At 41.1% G+C, this 19,499-nt stretch overlaps 1 protein-coding gene across 3 annotated transcripts in view; it reads left to right on the plus strand.

Moving 5' to 3' along the window:
- The window catches only part of LOC148443038 (cytoplasmic FMR1-interacting protein 1), a 116,256-nt gene that overhangs the window by 27,983 nt on the left and 68,774 nt on the right, over nt 1–19,499 (plus strand). For all 3 annotated transcript variants that reach the window (XM_088463344.1, XM_088463345.1, XM_088463342.1), the window contains exons 2-11: nt 3,883–4,006; nt 6,299–6,388; nt 7,726–7,803; nt 10,209–10,310; nt 10,629–10,810; nt 12,233–12,329; nt 12,763–12,891; nt 14,367–14,471; nt 17,783–17,874; nt 19,121–19,238. In XM_088463344.1, the coding sequence (XP_088319470.1) occupies nt 3,890–4,006; nt 6,299–6,388; nt 7,726–7,803; nt 10,209–10,310; nt 10,629–10,810; nt 12,233–12,329; nt 12,763–12,891; nt 14,367–14,471; nt 17,783–17,874; nt 19,121–19,238 (1,110 nt within the window). In that variant the 5' untranslated portion in view covers nt 3,883–3,889. The remainder of the gene's footprint in view (nt 1–3,882; nt 4,007–6,298; nt 6,389–7,725; nt 7,804–10,208; nt 10,311–10,628; nt 10,811–12,232; nt 12,330–12,762; nt 12,892–14,366; nt 14,472–17,782; nt 17,875–19,120; nt 19,239–19,499) is intronic.

Here is a 19,499-nt window from a genome sequence, read left to right on the forward strand (position 1 = left end):
TTAGTATGTAGTCGATACGAGAGTAAGAATTGTGTACGTGTGAGAAATACGTGTAATCTTTAACTTGAGGTGAATTTGTCCTCCATGCTTCGTATAAATCAAACTCAGAGAGTAAGCGCTGCAGGACACCAGTAGGACTTCCCCTCGCAGAGTAACCCTGAGCCAGTGGTCAAGCTGTCAAGCTCTGTCAGGCTTATCATCCAACACCAGATTAAGGTCACCCATTAGTACTAAATGTCCCTGTCTAACCTTTTGAAGCATTTCTAGAAATTTGCGTAAGAAAGACGCTTGACGTGAGTTGGGGGCATAAATCGAGACTAGTGTCATCACTTTATCTATCGGCCATCTTTATCTGCTAACTTCGATGTTAGTTCAAACTGCACTGAACGATGAAGCAGAATGGCTACTCCATTCCTTTTAAAAGGGCCATTAGCATAGTAAGCAATGGGATATCTGGTATTGCTAATGACTGGGGGGGCTAATGAAGAAAAATGGGTTTCCTGGAGGGCGACTACTTTAGCTTTTTCTTTGTGAAATGTATCAAGAGCAAGACGTCGTTTATTGGGAGAGTTAAGGCCATGTGTGTTTAGACTGAAAAACTTAACCATGGGGTATGGTAAGAAGCTTGTATAAACATAAAAGTATTAAAGTCCAGATTCCCAAAAGGAAGAGGGGGGGATATGAGGGCAACACAGGATGTAGGGGGAGGGGGGATGGGGAGTAGAAAAACTGAAATGACCCAGAGAAGAAATTTGGGTCATAGTGTTTGTCTCTGGGATACCTTGGAGACAAAACCAAAAAGAGAAGAACAGTGGGGTGGTGGCCGACATAGGGCTCACCCATACAGTAATCTAACCATCATAAATAACTGTAATGATTGAGAAATATAAAGATCAAGATAAACATTTGACCGGTTCAATAATTAACAAAACACTCCTATATAATATGAGGCATTGAAAAATGGCAATAACATCACTACCAATATTAGCCGGAAACTGGCTAGATAGTGAGAAATTATCCAATATCTATAAACATAATAAGTGTCTAGCAAAATTAAGTAGATATAGATCTCAATAGAAACATAGTTTGCAGTTTCCAGCATCAACAGAATTTCGACTTTTATAACAGGATCCTGTAACCTGAAAATACAACATGTATAGTGGCGCTAGAGAGGTAGAACTAGCAAATAATAAAAAGACATTGAGATAACTATTAGTAGATAAACAGCTTATAGTATCCACATATGACGTGTCGGGTATGTATCAAATCTAAAACACTATATACTCATACCCAAAAGTATCTTAGCTATGAGCTGGAATCGTCCTACCAGTGACTTTTAGATAACTTTTCAGTCCGGGAGGATTCAATCGGAAGAGGTAGATTTAATAGCTGAAATAGGAATGTCCCAGTCTGCGAGAAGCTTGACTCCAGCTTCAATAGAAGAAATCGCATATGTGGAGGACTCGTATTGAATCAAAATCTTGACAGGGAATCCCCAGCGACAGGAGATGTTGTTTTCTCGGAGAGCAGCAGTGATAGCGTGATATGAGCGCCTTTTAGCTAGAGTGTAGGGGGATAGATCTGGAAAAATTTGTAAGCCGCCCAAAGCGTCAGAGCCTTCCGTTAATCTTGCCGCCTTTAGAATATTTTCCTTAATGTAGAAAAAATGAATCCTCATCAGTGTGTCTCTGGGGAAGTTAGAGGTTTCTCCCCTTGGTCTCGGCAGGCGGTGAATTCGATCGATAAGCAGATCATGCTCAGACGCTGATGGGAGTAATTTCTGGAAGAGCTTGATCACGTATTCCTGAAGCTCACCAGGCGCGACAGAATCTGGGATGCCTCTGATCTTTAGATTGTTTCTTCTTGATCTGTCCTCGAGATCTGCCAACTTATCTCTGGTGGAAGTCATCTCGGTCTGCAGCTCAGAGTGAGCTGTGAGAAGGTCATTGTGGGATTCCCCCAACTCCTGCATCTTGCACTCCAAGTGATCTGTACGTCCCGCAATTCCCACAAGATCCGCTCGGAGAGATTGGACTGAAGATTCCAACCTGTGAGGATGTCTGTACGAAAAGCGGTAAACAACTGTAGCATTGTCTGGGTAGTGAGGGGAGCCGATGGATCCAAATCCAGACCCGCTCCTGCCTGTGGAGGGGATCCCATTGTCAAAGGCATTACCGCAGATCCTGAGGGTTTCACTGGAGTGGTTGTGAATGTTTCGTTTCTGGATATAGCTGGTTTAGGGAATTGAATAGGGGCTGGCTGGTGGGGGTTTTTCCCCCCTTTCTTCGTCGGCATGGTGTTAAATTAATTTAATATCGAAACACCAGGAGTAGATTTAGGCAGATAGAGAACCTGAGATGATAGTGTTAGATCCGGTCTTCAGTACATTACTGTATGGGTGAGTTAATAATCAGTCCATTATAAGAGACATTTAGTCCTGGACCCGCTCATCGGGCGTTATCTTGGAAAATTACATATTCATTATTCAATGGAGCAAGTATAGGAAATCCAATAACCTGAAGACTTTCACAGAGAAATCACAGGAGTGTGACAGGAGCTGTTCTCACAGTGTCTGCCTGTAGTTCTATGTCTAAAGCTTCATAGGTGGCATAAGCTCATGAAGATTAGTGTATACTCTCACCTCTGGATAAGACAGGCAAGGCTTTACTCAGTGATATCTGGGTGACTCTTTTGCACTGGATTCCTGGCTTTCAGGGCGCTTTGTATGGAATCGCGCTTGCGCGCAGCAGGTTGGACTTTGTGCTCCGGTCCCCGGCTTCAGGTCAGCGCTAGGCCGCGGGATACGGGCCCCGCTAGGAAGCTCCCCGCAGGGATGCTGGCAGCAACACTAACCTCCGAGCGCTGGTCTAAGCCTTCGGCCAAGAGGAGGAGACTGCGGTATGGAGCAGGAGGCAGCCCGTAGAGGGGAGATGGGAGTCACAAGATGGCGCCAGCGGGTGCTGCGCTGAGCACTCGGTGCTTGTATTGAGTCCGTTCAGGGACTCCACGCTCCAGGCCGGCGGCCCTGTCAGGTGACCCAGATGGTAAGGGGGAGGAAGAGTCCACTCCGGCGGCTGGGGATAAGGTTAGTGCGGGATCCGGGATCGATCATGCGTGATCTATAGCGGAGCTCAGGGTTTAGGCATCCGCCATATTAGCTTGCCCGGCCACGCCCCCTGGTTAATTATTGAACAGTGATAAAAATAAGACTTATGTTGGAAAATCAAGTCAGCTGACGTTCTGATGGAGATTCTCTCTTGTCCCAGAAGTGACAGGGTAGAGATGCATTGGAGCCGGAGTGTTCCTGTCTCTTCACAGCAAGTGATCTGAGTGTCAGCCCTATATTTTAATATAATTGTTTAAATCTAACACAGGAAAGACCTTAAAAAAAGTAATATGCATGGGAGGAACCACCCATCTAAAGTTAATCAAAAACACGTATTCTTTGATGCACTTTTGCAAATGCAGACAAATCTAAACATTGACTCATTATTCTTTGCTAATGACATACTTATGGAGATGATATTTTGTAAATTAAATATGTACTACATGAACAGTATTGGTCAACAATTGTTACATTTGTATAGTCCTAAAGCCAATGTTAATAATCAACAACTTATTATTGTGAGAGAGAATTAATGGAGAGAATTTAATTATGACAGGTTGTCCTTTTGACATTTGTGTTCCATGATATGCATGTTAGAACATTTGTGTATGTATGTATGTATGCTGTAGTGTAGAAGATTGTTGCTCAAGGAAAAAGCCACCAATAAAAACAGACTATCTCCAGCCTAACCCAAAATGGTAATTCTTTGCAGCTGCCACATGTTACATCTTGTCTAGTACTTGTGTAAGTTATCACCCATCTAATTAAATTTACAGCTTCACAATGACAACCCAAGTGACACTAGAGGATGCCTTGTCCAATGTAGACCTACTGGAAGAGTTGCCTTTACCTGACCAGCAGCCCTGCATTGAGCCACCTCCTTCCTCTCTGCTTTATCAGGTATGTGCTAACTGAAGTGTAATTTATGAAGTTTCCAGGAATCTTAAAACCTAACAATAAGGTTAAATTAGGTACAGCTTAGGCATTCATCAGTATTTCAGCAATTTGAGCAACTCTGCTTCGCCTCACTAAAAATGTGTTGAATATTTTATACCAACTGGGGAATCGAACAATCCCACCATACCCAAGGCTACTGCAGTGTCTAGCAGTCTATCACTAATGACTCTCTTCCATCATTTGCTATGGTTGTTGGCCCTGGGGAAAAAATCGTCCCAACTCCCACCCTATAGGTATAGGCCATAGTGGTGAACCTGGTTTCACCGGGCTGATACTGTGTCAAAGCATATCCAAAAAATCTTCAACCAGCACAAGTACATTTTCACAAGAACAGGGAGACTGCTAATGTCAGAGTTTGGCTAGCGTGTGCAAAAATAAACAAAACCACATGTTCATTATACCAATAAAGTGAATGAATAATAAAGTGCACATCTGATTGACACTTCATTAAGCATTTAGTTATAGAATTTCTTCCTGGGAATTCAGTAGGCGTTTTCCAGTGTGCAGACAGTTTCTGGTGCCTATGGTGGTGGGAAGACAGAAGTGTTGGGTCTTTGGTGGAGTTGACTGTTTTCGTCATTGCTTTATGGTTTCCTTCCATAGGAATTATTGGTATATCAGTGATGTTATACTGACAGACTATCGCTGCTGACTGCCGCTTTGTAAATAGGGACCAGTATTCCATCATCTACAATTTTTCTGTAGCATATTAAAGAATCTTTGCAATTTTATATTCAAGAATGAATTACCAGTCTTTAGTCAGACGATATATTGAGATCATTACCTGTTAATAATAAAGTCTTTCTCATTCAGTAGAAAATAAGAATGTATTTTTTCTGTATCAGTTTCTATATCTCCTTTATTTTTCCTTTTTGTATAGTACCTTAATGGTCCTACGGTCAGGAGGGTGTGGGGAGTTACCTTTTCACTCTTTTTATTTATTTAAGACCTTTTTTTCCCCCCTATTGTAGTGCTAATTGCGATATCCCAAATTGACCTGTGATTCATAAACCTACTTCTGACATTTGGAAAATGGTCAAACATCCCTTTATAAAGGCAGTATGTACAGTATACAATAGAAAGGAAACTTGTTGCAATACATTAATGTAGTCAAATATTTTATATTCTATACTAAGCCCTTTTGTGTTAAGCAGAAAGCGTGTTTGACTGTTATTAGTTATTTTAAGTTTTTTTTCCATTAATGAGATTTTGATTCGTTTGCTGGTGCTATCATATGGGTTACACCAGAATTGTCGACCCAAGTAATCAGAGACTCTGTAATAGGCTAAAACTGGGTACACACTGGCGCAATATCTGCCCAATATGTCGTTTCCAGCTGAATCGGATAGACATATCGGCCTGATCATTCAGTGTGTATGGCTAATCGGTGCGTTCCCATGGTCGTTAGCGATGTTCCGGCCAACTGGAAGATATGGCTAATGACCATGGGAACGCGCAGATTAGCCGTACACACTGAACGTCCGGCCGATATCGGGCTGATATTGATGGCCAACCGGACGATATCACGTGTGGCGCCATGCAATCTAATGAACGAGGGATTGTTACGTCCTTCATTACATCGTTCTGATGTGTACCGCGGATACGATATGTCAGCAGCCATATCGTCCAGGTAGACATTGCTCCAGTGTGTACCCAGCATAAGTTTCACTTTAGAGAACGGTCACAGTGGGTTTTATTACTGGTTTACAAAGTGCCTAGTGCACTATTTTTGTATCCTCGATTCAGAGAAAAATACTGTGCTATATAATAACGCAGGGAAGAGTAGGCCGTCTACATCTCCCTGGTCTTTCTCCCTTGCGGTATTCATTCAGCTTCTCTACTCCGCATGCACATGTTTGGGTAGTGAGCAGTAATGTAATAAATACGTGCTAGGGATGAGTGTAATGCAGATTGGGCTGGCTGTCTAACAGCCCCCTCTATTTGTATACTGTAAGTACTGATTTTCTATGTTCGTTCTTGAGCGAAGGGAGCATAGTGTTTTATTTATTTTTTTTAAATCTGTAACAAATGTGGTTTTTGGTACAGTACATCCTGCACTTTGGAATATTTTCCAAATAAAGTTAAGAATGCAAAGACCTGCAAAATAAATTGCTAAATTAATACTGGTTTATAAACATGGAAACATTTGTGAATCTGTTACTTTATAAAGTGATGTTAAAACTATTAATGAAAGTGTTATTTGATTTTAAGAAACCTGTTTATACACTTTTGCAGCCAAATTTTAACACCAACTTTGAAGATAGGAATGCCTTTGTCACTGGCATTGCAAGATATATTGAACAGGCATATGTCCATTCTAATATGGTGAGTAACTACCGTATTTTTCTGCTAAAGACTAATTCACAGTTGCAACAAACACTGTCCGTGTGTAAAAAGGTAGTAAAACATGCAGAAACACATTTATTTACATTTATTTACAGCACCACTAATTTTCTCATATTTTGATAACAAATCCTTGGGTTTGGTGCAATAGGTATTAACAAATCCTTGGGTTGCGGCCGGCGGTACAAATTCCGACAGCGGCAGGCCGGCAGGGATGAAAATCCCGATCGTCAAAAGGTAAGTATCGCTAACCTAATTCTACACCCTAACCCTTCCCCACAGCCTAAACCTAAATCTCCCAGGGAGGGTGCCTAACCCTAACCTCCCCCTGGGGGTGCCTAACCCGCCCCCCTTCCCCTAGCCTGAACGTAACCATCCTGGGGGGGGGGGTGCCTAACCCTAAGTTACACCCCCCCTCTCCGCGCGTCTGTCCGCGCCCGGCTTACATTTGTTCGGTATGCCGGGCGTCTGTCTTCTGGCATATGGATAATGACAGGCTTCGATTTTTCGACGCCTGTCATTAGTACCACGCCAGGATTAGAGAGCTGGGAAGCCGGCGGTTTGTATTTAGACCGTCGGCTTCCTGACTACATCCCCTTGGGTTCATTGAAAAATAAAGTTGGAGTGCCTCTTTCACTACTCTCAAAATGAGCCCGTTTGCAAATGAGTGCAGAAGTTTTCCTCCATTGAGCTCTGCAGTAAGAAATAGAAGAAAAAATCCACACAACGAAAAAAGTGGGTTTTATTTGGAAAAATAAACTTTTACTTACCTTCTGGGGTCCCCAATGGATCAAAGGATTCCATGCTATACTCTGATCTTCTGTTCTGGCTTGGAAAACAGGTAAACTGGTGTCAATGTCTCTCCTTTGTGACTTTATCATATACCCGAATGATGAGTTTGTGAATGAGGTACATTGACACCTGCTTGGCCTGAAACAGAAGAGTGGAGTGCAGTGTGGCACAGGGACGTTAGTGGGATCCTGGCAGGTGCATGGAACTTTGTGAGTGGAACTTAGTAATAGAAACTTTTTTTAAACCTTTTTACGCTTTGGTATCATGTATGCAGAGTAAAGGGAGTTATTAGATGGATGTAGTTAGAAATGAAGGGATTGACTAGCAGTTTTTATTTGTAAAACCTAACATTACCCTACAACCTTGTCAGACTCCTTATGTCATAGGAGGCTTTGGTTGACCACTAATCTGATCTAACTGAAGCAATATTACCTTGTTGTCTCATTTAGAAATGCTAGTGTTGCCATGTCGTAGTTTTTGAAGGATTTGATCAAATATTTTGTAACCTAAAATCTTGATTTGCACAGAATGTAATGCTGGAAGAAGGACAAGAGTATGCCATTATGCTTTACACATGGAGAAGCTGCTCAAGAGCTATACCACAGGTAACACCTCCAGTCTTTATGGGAAATATTGTTCTCCTAAGTTTCTGTCCCTCCTCACCTTCCCTTTGTGAGTGGCAGTAGCATTCAGGCTTTTCTGGTTTGAAATGAAGTTGGTAATGGAGCATACCATAGATGTTTTTCAGGCTATTTCAGTTACAACCAAAATACTTAGCTATATACTGTATTGTATGATGTTCAGCCAGGTTGCATTCAATTTGGACAATTATTAATGTATTATTATTTGGTGGTCAAGCAGTGCTAACCTGGATGGGTGTATATGTGTGTCAGTAATTATTCACACAACAGGTTGGATTTCTGCCAGTTTGTGGTGCTAGTCCTTCCTGACTGCCATATCATTATTACAGTTACAGTATTTTCTATTTTCATTCAAAGGGGGTCACTGGAGACCTTGGGTATAGGTGGAGCTGGAGGAGCCTGGGCACAAAATGGTTAAGTTCAAAGCAGCAGCATAGGCTTCTTCTCCCCTTTACCCCAACCCCTGTCTCATGCGGCCAGTTTTACATTGGTGCCCAATAGAGCTGGGCTCGGTTTTTTTCACTGCCTACGCACCTAGATGAGTTTGTAATTTTTAATTTATTTATCATTCGTTAGAGGACACTTGATTCGGATATAGACTGGGTAATCAATGGAGCATGGCACTTTACATTCCAATAGAAAGAAGTTGGCTCCATCCCCTCTATACCCCCACCTGACCCAGTTTAGATTAAGTGCCCAATGTAGCTGGGTACTTTTTAGACTGTCCAGCCTTCATTTATTTTTACTTTGACATCTGTCAAGGCTTCAACAGGCAGACTAAAAGCTGCTGTAGTCTGCTTGCACTGTGGGAGCCGCCAGTGGGGCCCGCCATGGCTTCATCGGACCCTGTCGGCCCTCTGCGCACCGGCCGGCTGAGCAGCGGTTTGTTTGCCCACTCTCCTTTGTTAGCAGGGAGAGTGGTTTGGTGCTTCCCGCAGTATCCCTCCAATCCAATAGGAGTACACCCAGCACAGAGCTTGGTGGCCTCGGCAGTGTCGGTCACAATGTGCACCAGAGCTAGCTTCTCAGAGTGGGGACAGTAAGGTGAGGACCCTTCCACTGTCAAATGACTTGAATACGGATTGCTCCTCTCAAGGTTAGGAAGGTGAGATTGGAGCTGAATCGGAGGTGGAAGAATAGTTTTCTCCAGATTCTGGTCCACAGGGTATAGAGTTTCTTATTTTGGCTGTTCGTCAGGTACTTAAGAGTCATACGTAGAAGAATCTCTGAACATCTCTATTTAGCAAAAAAGAGATTACTTTCCCTACTTCACCTCAGTTAGAAAACCAGCTGACTGCAGCTTAGAAACAGCTGGATAAAAATTCCAGGAGTTTCCTTTCCCTTTACCCCTTTTCTTCTGCAGATGGGGATAAGTGGGAGTCCCCACCTCCGGTGGATCCATCCGTGTCCCGGCTATCTAAAAAGATGGCGCTTCCTGTCCCAGGGGCCACGTTCTTAAGGGATAGCTCGGACCGGAAACTGGAGAACACCTTTAAAATCTACGTGGCAGCAGGTATGTCACTTAGGCCGGTATGTGGGTGAACAAACCCATAGAAAAATAGGCGGAATAGCTGGTGGAAGGCCTTCAGTTCATTGTTCCGCAAGCTGAGAAAATTAGGGAGTCGGCCATGTACCTAGGTGAGGCCTCAATGGATGTAGTCCAGGTTAACTCAACTTGGTTGGAGCACATTCCTCTCAGTCAGTGGGCGCTTCTTGGATGGCTGGGCATGGTTCCTCCGTGGAACACCGCTGCCAGGCTCCTGCGTGGGTGATACTTGACGCCCGCCTATACACCCCTGTCTGGATAGGGGTTGGTTTCTGGCACACATTTAGGTCCACATGGTTCTACCCTTTTTTGTGACTGATTCTGTGTTCTCCTACTCCCTGTCCTTGGGCTTTATTAGTATTAACTGGCTGCATGAGGCAGGGGGTGAGGTATAAGGGAGGAGGTCTGTGCTGCTGCTTCAAACTTAACTATTTAATGCCCAGGGTCCTCCAGCTCCACCTATACCCAAGGCATTGTGAGCCCCATAGACTCAGAGAAAAGGATTTTACAGGTAAGAAAAAAAAATGCCATTATTTAACATTGCCGTGTACTAAACATGCTTGGCTAGAACTGCCCTGAAATTATATATACTTGTGTCGCTAGGCAAGGAGTGTTACGTTTTTCATTTATTTATGATTTATCCTTAAAACTCTTGCTTTGTCCAAGCTAACAATCTACAGTAGCTAGATTAATGTGCATAATACAGTGTTCTCATCACAAGACAAAGCAGAAGCCAAGGATTTAGCGGGTTTTGTATTGAAGTATTTGTTTTGGTCTGTAAGATGAAGCAGCTCACCCCTTCTTTTTTCTTTTTCTTCTGAAGGTCAAATGTAATGAGCAACCTAATCGTGTAGAAATCTACGAGAAGACTGTAGAAGTGTTGGAACCAGAGGTCACCAAACTGATGAAATTCATGTATTTTCAGGTACCTGTTCCTGTGCTTCATATTTAATCCAAGTAATTTTTTTCTAAATGTCACACATTAGAATTTTGACTAATGATGCATAATGATTTGCAGAATTAATGAAGGTATATTATTATAAATGTTGTACTCTGCTCTGCAAACAGAATAGCAGCATGGGACGGCTTTTGCATTAAGTGCACTTAGGCAGTCATAATCAACCCATACTGTGTCCTTTCTTCCAGTAGATTGATTTCTAAGACATTTTTATAGCCTGAGTATTATATGAACTGAAGCAGTGGCAGTATGTGCCTAATCTCTTCTATTTCGTTGCGCTAACAGAGAAATGCTATTGAGCGCTTCTGTGCTGAAGTGAAACGCTTGTGCCACACAGAGAGAAGGAAAGACTTTGTGTCTGAAGCTTATTTACTGACTCTTGGCAAATTCATCAATATGTTTGCAGTTTTGGATGAGCTCAAAAACATGAAGTGCAGTGTAAAAAACGATCATTCGGCTTACAAGAGGTATGGTGTTCACACTGCCACCCATCCATGTGCCTAATTGTCTCACAAGGGGACCGTGGCATCCGTTGGCTTGTCTCTAAGCTCTGAGTGCTGCATAACAGCAACTACTTTCACCATATTACATTTATCGCTTTATCCAATGACTTTTAACTCCTGTTTTCATATTTGCAAAACTTAGAAGCTACGTTTTATTAGTTTAAGGAGCTTTAACTGTACATATTCATGTTATATGTAATAGATCTGGATGAATCTCAGATGCATATATGAATGTAAATTTACTTGGTTACAGAATATTTAGGTTATTGATTAGTACATTATGTACCCCATAATGGATTTTTTTTTGTCTTAAATTAAGTTACAACAATTAGACCGAATTTGCTTTTGTTTATCTAAAGTACCTTGCACTAGGCAGTTCACAACACTCTTGTTCCATGTGCACTGTGTTTATTTGGGCTTATTGTATTTTCTTGGGTTGGGTATATTACTTAGACAGGCAAAACTTAGACATTCAAAATACAGACACCATAATGTTGAGAAGTGCTATATTTAGACAACCAGTATGTTGACACTGACTATATTTTGACAATTGATATGTAGACAGTCCAAATTTTGACATGGACATAATGCAGATAATTATTATATAGACAGTTTGACATGTCAATAGGGTAAAAATTTTGACAGTTAAAATGTAGACAAATCATAAGGTCGACATCCAAACTGTAGACAGTCATAATGTCGATAGTCATAATAAAATAACACAGCTGCTGCTAAAACCTGCCCTGCCTATGGGGCTGCTAAGAGCTTGCCTGCGTCTCAGATGCTGTTAATAGCCAGTGTCTGAGACCCGCCAGCGTAAAAGCTACTAATATAGTTACTTTTTAACAAAAAACATAGACAATCAAAAGGTCAACATTAAAATATGCATGTCTATGTTTTGGATGTCGATATTTTGATTGTTTGTTTTGATATAGTCAAAATGTCAATATTCAAAGTATAGACATGCCTCTATTTTAGCTATAATAGAAATATTTAAATTTAAGGGAAAATAAATGCATGGAGTCCCCCCAAATCTATAGTCAACCCGGACCTTTGAGCCTGGGCTTGCATTGGAAAATACAGGAGAAAAACAGCATTAGGCCCGTATCGACCTTTGGTTGTCGACATTTTGATTGTCTAAGCTGTGTCCAAACTATACGATGTGTGTGACCCAGCAGACTGTGTGATGCGATGTAATGATGCACACTGCACGATCCGGTGTATGACCGTGTGATGTGTCGTTATGTCGCATGTAACAGCACCAATTTGTTCATTTTACTTGGCTTAAGTTTTAACTGTCTAAATGTTGTATACATCCCTATTTTCTTACATATCTGCAGCAGCTTAAATTGTTCTAATTTCTCTACATTTTAATTCATTATGAAGGGCAGCACAATTCTTGCGTAAAATGGCGGACCCCCAGTCTATCCAGGAGTCTCAGAACCTTTCCATGTTTCTTGCAAATCACAATAAGATAACTCAGGTGCGTGTAACAGACTCTTTCACACTTTGATTAAAGTATTGTGTTATTGGTTTGCATCCTTCAGTAAGTGACACTTCTGAAACTTCCATTGCTAGTCCATATTCTGGTGAGCAAACCACTTTTACTGTTGTATTAAACACAAGCCAGGGTACTGAAGTTTAAAATTCCCTCCCAAACAGCGGGTGTGCCACAGGTTGTTCCAGACTTTACAACAGCTCCCCTGGTTCTCTATAGATTTGATTATTATACAACCTCTTTATACAGCAGGTTTAAAGCACTTTTATGTGCTCACATTAATAAGAGGACAACCTATAATGAGTACATGTCAATTTTAATGCTCGTTTTTTGTTATGAGCCTATACGTGGTGGCAGGTGAAGGGAGAGCTGTTTGTCAGACTACCACATGCTCATTAGCTGTCATCTTGTTTTGCAGACATTACAGCAGCAGCTGGAAGTCATTCCTGGCTATGAAGAGCTTCTCGCAGACATAGTGAACTTATGTGTTGACTACTATGACAACAAAATGTACCTGACACCTGGGGAGAAACACATGCTACTAAAAGTAAGGAAGCCAACAGATTGTATTTTCTATGGTGAGCATGTAATAGATTGGTGTTATTCCATAATACAGAATGAAAGCACTCACCCAGCAGGTGTAAAATTGGATTGTGCTATTTCATGTGTTTGTCAGCAGTGAAGATTATTATTTTGCAAGCTTCATATTGATACATCCTGAAAATTGAAGCTATGTGGATTTGAAGGATGATGTGAGTTGTTCAGTCATAAGAAAGGAACGTGTTAAGCCATTATGTGACTTCTGCTTCCTGGGGGACTTTGAGCAATTGAGAACTACTCCACCTAAAAACATTGGCTGTGTTTACTGAGCTTGGCAAAGTAGATTGCAAAATGGTTATGAAGTTTAATATCAGTTAGTCTGATTTAATTTTTTTTTTTTTTTTATACAAGATCTTTATTTGTTTAGTAACATAATTAGCAGAATCCCAGTAAGCATTGTTTGTGTGTTGAATTCCTCTGGCATAATATCAACTATGATAGGACAATGTGTGCAGTTATCACTGCACACATTGTCCTAATATCCTTTCATACCTACGCACATATTGCCACACTAATACCCTTTCACGCTACAAGCAATAACCGGGGTTATTGCTCGTGAACATGCAGCAAGCTGGGACACTGCGCAGTGTGAACGGGCCAGGTTAAAATAAGCCGGGTCGAGCGACCCGGCATTTCAGCCCTGGTCACGAGAAGGGTTATACATGTGTTCAACTCGGCTCGCGGTGCAGAGTGAACAGGTAACCCGAGTCGATGCGACACTGGTCCCGTTCACTGCACAGGAAGAGCCGGCACTTGGAGATGATCTAATCTGCTCAGCATGTGACATCAGTGACGTCATCGACCCGGCATTAGTGCCAGGTCAGGCCGCCAGTCTGAAAGGGGTCTCAGCTGGGTCGCACCCGGAATTGGGACGTGTGAACAAAATCCCAAATGCGACCCGGCATTCAGATGTGAAAGAGGTATAATTGTGGGCTGTAGGTGGTTTTTTCACTCAGACCTCAAGTATCCATTAATTTTGGTCATTCATATAGATGGCAAGATTAGAGCAATATCCAGGAGCTCAGGCTGACTGGGCATGGCCATGTATGGATAGCTTTTGCTGTGCCATGTATTGGAGAAGAGATGGGGTGGTTAAGCTAGAGATTAGTTGTGCTGCAGAAATACTGCATCAAACACTTTACTTACAAATGTAAAAACTTATTGGTTATATGGTTGAATTGAAAGAACTGGAAATCAGGAGAAAAGGTGAAACTGCAAAGCAAACTTGTTGGTAAGAAGTGATCTCGGTTGTGTCACACAGAGCAAAATATTTACAAAGGGGATGATTATGTAAAAGCGAAACAAGTCTTTTAATATTGATTTTGCTAGCATGTGATTTAATGTGCATTTTTCAAAATCCATATCTCTATTCCTAACATAATACTCATTATGCGTTGAATAATTTTATATTTTTGTTTTTAGGTAATGGGATTTGGCTTGTACCTCATGGATGGAAGTCTGAGCAACATCTATAAACTGGATGCGAAGAAGAGAATAAACCTAACCAAAATAGACAAGTTCTTTAAGGTAGAGCTAGGAAGTATGACAAATCTATTATTTTGCTAACTTAAAGCAGTCTTGTGTTTTTACACATCTAGTACAAACATGAGTGTGATTTACAAAACAGAAAATTTGTAAAACTGGAGATAAAGTGCTTTTTTGTTAAAGTGCATCTAGTTTTGCTTGGAAAGAAGTTTTCTGGAGGTAGGAGTTGGATGGGTTGCAGGTGCAAAGTGTGTATTAGGTGCATGACTCTGCTTTTTTTGTATGGAAAATCATAAACGTGGTTTGTTCTTTAGTATCAGAAGGGTAGTCAGGGACAATAATAGACAAGGCACTAAACATTTTAGACCTCATTAGCCTCCCACTACCATTTTTTAGTGCCTTGTTTAGGAGATGAAACGGCTATGCGGCATTGGAACTTATTGGTTCATTCCCTGACACTTCGTATTTTAAAGCGTGGCACTGTCAATGACTGCATTGCCCAGATTCTCCGGTGCCAGGGTTATTCTTTTTTTTCCTAATGGTGGCAGTCACTGTGACAGAGTTCTCTAGGTGACTAACCTCACTAGAATTCCCTATTAAGTGTCTGGTAGCCTTCAGACACTTAACAGGGACTTTCATTGATTGATCTAGGCTAGATTATTGATGCAATAAGTGTCTGATCTTTCCAAGGGCTTATTGCCATACCTACTGTAGGCTGAATGTACATAATCTTGTTTTTGGAGATGCAAGCTCCAGAAGATGACTTTGTAATCCCGATGTCACGGGAAGGGGAAGAAGGTGAGTTGCTAGTTGGAATTAAAATGCACATACAAAAGAGCTATGCATGCGTATATTTTGCCCATATGTAGCATTGTATGCATTTTGAGATGCGGACACATGTATGAGAATAGAATATCCTAATACAGAGGTTCTCAAATTCCATCCTCAGGACTGCAAACAGTTCATATTTTCCTGGTCACCTTTGGATCTTTAAATTGTGACAGTTTGTTACACACCTGTGCCCAGCTACATACTGCATTAACTAATCTGATGTTTCTCAACTCAAGAACCCCTAACAGGTCACATCTTCTGGAGCACCTAGCTTGGCACAGGAGTATTACCAATGGTCACAACATAGAGGGATGATGCGCCCAAATTACATATGACTGCATAGCTACACATGTTTGTGTATATATATATATATATATATATATATATATATATATATATATATATATATATACAGGTTGAGTCTCCCATATCCAAAATGCTTGGGATCAGGGGTATTTTGGATATCGGAATATTCCGTATTTTGGAATATTTGCATAAAATAATGAAGTATCTTGGGAATAGGACCCAAATCTCAACGCAGAATGCATTTATGTGTTATATACACCTTATATACACAGCCTGCAGGTAATTTTATACTATATTTTTAATAATTTTGTGCATCGGAAAAAGTTTGTGTACATACATGAAATTCATTTATGTTTCATATACACCTTATACACACAGCCTGAAGGTTATTTTATACTATATTTTTAATAATTTGTGCTTTAAACAAAGTTTGTGTACATTGAACCATCAGAAAGCAATGGTTTCACTTTCTCAGTCATGCTAAAAATATTCCGTATTTCGGAATATTTGGATATGGGAGACTCAACCTGTATATATATTTGAGCACGTGCAGGTTCATGCAAAATACCCTAAGGAAACAAGTGTATGCTCAACTCTGCATCAGCCCCCTGGGTTAAACTTACTAAGAGTGGGTTTCCAAAATTAGAGATTTTGCCCATAACAACCAATGAGATTCCTTGTATACTTTATCTGGTTCATTCTAGAGTTCAGATCTACAATTTGGTTGCTATGGGCAACACCGCCACTTTTGTGGACCTGCATTTAAGTGTTTACTTTAAGCTGTGTTTTCTTACAAGGGGTTGGCTACGGGATCCCCGTGATCAGAATACCGTCAGTGGCATTCTGACAGTCAGAATTTTGTAGGCATACTAACCCTTACCCTAAAGGAGGGTATCCATTACCCGACAGTGAAAAGACTGAACGATAACGTTATCGTTCAGTCGTTCACTACTTCAGGGTGCCCACACTGAACGATATGTCGTTCAGTGCAGGCACAATCAATCATCTGCAAACATGCTGAACCTGACGATATCGTCAGGTTGACCATCATGTTTGACCGATGATGGATGTCTAAAAGACCAAATTTTCAAACGATTATCGAACAATTTTATCGTAATCGTTCAACTTTATCGTCTAGTGGATACCCCCCTTAACTCTTTCCTGCAGCCTTATCCCTAACCTTCCCCCTAGTGCCTAACCCTAACTCCTGATTAGTCGCGCAGAGCCTTGTACGCCGTCCACCTCGGATTGTCTATTGATACTCCGTGGCAACTCTCCCTCCGACACGACCTTCTGTCTCATGGTCCGTGCTTCCACCCAGATCTGACACGTCTGGCTTTGACGGTGTGGCTCTTGAGACATCAATCCTAAGAGCCAGGGTTTTTCATCTGCAGTCATCAAGACCCTGCTTAACGCCAGGAAACCTTCCTCGGCTCGCATCTATTATAGAGTCTGGAAGACTTACTTTGATTGGTGTACGGCTCGGGGATTTAATTTCCACCTCTTTCTGCCTGTCAAGGATAGTTTCCTTCCTACAAGCGGAATTGGATTTGGGCCTTTGTCACACAAAGTACAGGTTTCGATCCTTTTTCAATGTAGGTTGAAATTATTACCGGATGTACAAACATTTCTCCAGAGTGTACTAAATTTCCAGCCTCCGTTTGTCCAACCTGTGACACCATGGGACTTGTTCTTAGTACTTTGGGCTCTTCAGGACCCCCCCTTCTGAGCCTTTAGATACAGTGGATCTTCATTGGCTTACATGGAAGACTGTTTTCCTTTTCGCCATTACATCGGCCTGTCGCATTTCCAATTTGAGGGATTTTGTCCTATTCGCATCACTTTGCGAATAAGATGCATTTTAAGGGAAAAAGTTGCTCGGAATGTGGACAATCTGTATAGCACCATTGCCTGTCTATGTATTTGCTGTTTGTAAATCACTATAATTTATCTTTCTTTAGCTAAATTAAATAACCTTGATTACCAGATAGTATATTGAGCCCCCCCTGTGCTGCATAAGAGCAAACTAGAAGAAATTGTACACCGCACATATGCTCTCTCCTGTATAATTGAAGGTTTAGCAATGATTAATGTGCCGATCTCTCAAGCAGGGACTCGCATACCTATTGTAATTAGGATTATTATGGTGTAATCACTTAGTAATTTCTCATTGATAACGTCCAACTGTTTGTTTTTCATCCTCCTGTTGAGCACAGCAACTGCAAGTGGTGCCACTGTTTGGTGACATGCAAATAGAACTGGCAAGATACATTAAAACGAGCGCACATTATGAGGAGAACAAGTCTAGGTAAGCACTCTGGGTTTCGTAATGTAGACACACTGGAGGTTGTGTGTGATGGTAGTAGACCACTTCACTGATTTCACCAGCATTTATGGCATTCCCTTTGGTGTGCTTAAGGACAGTGCTTTATGTTTTTCCTAGAATATAAAGTAGACCTCTTTATACTTGTACGCACTACTTAATGTCTTCATGAATAGGCTTAATGTTACATGTAAGAGAGCCTAGAACTAATGTTTACTAGCTCTTACACTCATATCTAACTGTCTATCTCTTATCTCTTTCAAGATATTTCAGCAATTCCTTAAGCTCAGCATGTCTAAAATGTAGTTTGTGTCTCTTTCATCCCTTTCTCACCCTTTTTGTTGCTAATACTATTTTTTCTCTTTCCTCAAGTCCATGGCCTGGGTATTTTTCTTGACTGCTTCCTCTTTCACCCACTGTTTTAATCCCATCTTCAAATCCTGCTGCTGATGCCCAGAATTAAACCCTTCCTCACCCTGGAGGCTACCAAATCTCTTATTCATGCCTTTGCCATCTCCCGTCTGGACTACTGTAAGCTCCTACTTCCCGCCCTATCAGAATGACTATCAGCAACTGGAATCCAAACGAGCCCTTAAAAAAATAAAACCACAGGAAAAAAAAAACCTCATGTTCATTAAAGCCACAAGCTCTCCTCACGACCTTTAATTCACGTCTACTATTCCCCTCCTTCCAAGTCCAGCTCCCAGTTTTACCCCCAACTCCTTAGACTGTAAGCTCTCAAGAGCTGTGCTGTCAATTCTCTTTGATCTCACACTGCATTATCCTAGTCTTCAGTGCCCTTTCACTCAGTCATGGACTCTCATCCTTTCTGTCCACCGTACTCATGGGCACAGGTTCATTGAGTGCTACTGTTAATAAATGACTCACTGTTTTATGTCTTTCTCTCACTATTTGATTTTTGCCACTGTATTGTCTGTTACATAATGGTTTATACAAAAACATCAGTAAAATTAAAATAACTTTAAACAACCTACACTTAAGTACAATATTTGAAAAGCCTGAATGTTAAAATGTTTTTCTCTACAATATTGGATCCATGAAGACGGTAATTTAAATATACAATTTCTAGGTCGGTTTGTTTTCGCTGTCTGACAAATGTGCTGTTTGCCAGTATACTTAAGCATTTTTTTTTTCTTTTAATCCTTAAATTTGTCTCTTTAGAAGAGGTTAGGGTTTTGTGACTTAATGCTCTGCTGTTACTCTTAAACAGATGGACTTGCACATCATCCAGCAGCAGTCCTCAGTACAACATCTGTGAGCAGATGATCCAGATTAGAGAAGACCACATGCGTTTCATCTCTGAGCTGGCCCGGTACAGCAATAGCGAGGTGTGTTCTGACCAGCTTCTCTTTGTTTCTCTTGGTGATTTTAAATCTGTAACAATAAAGGGTAATTTAAAAAAGGAATTAGTGTTGGAAAATATATATATATATATAATTTTTTTTTTTTTTTTTTTTTAAGAGATGATTTCCAGATGTGTAAAAGCTTATGACATGTTAGATGTGTCTGTCATTATACATAAATAGAATGAGGGGAGTGGACCACAGAATGATGAGCCATTTCTGTAGAAGAGTTCTGTTTTTACGGTT

This window comes from Taudactylus pleione, unplaced genomic scaffold (genome assembly GCF_031769625.1).
Source record: "Taudactylus pleione unplaced genomic scaffold, aTauple2 ptg001346l, whole genome shotgun sequence".
Classification (NCBI taxonomy): Eukaryota; Metazoa; Chordata; class Amphibia; order Anura; family Myobatrachidae; genus Taudactylus; species Taudactylus pleione.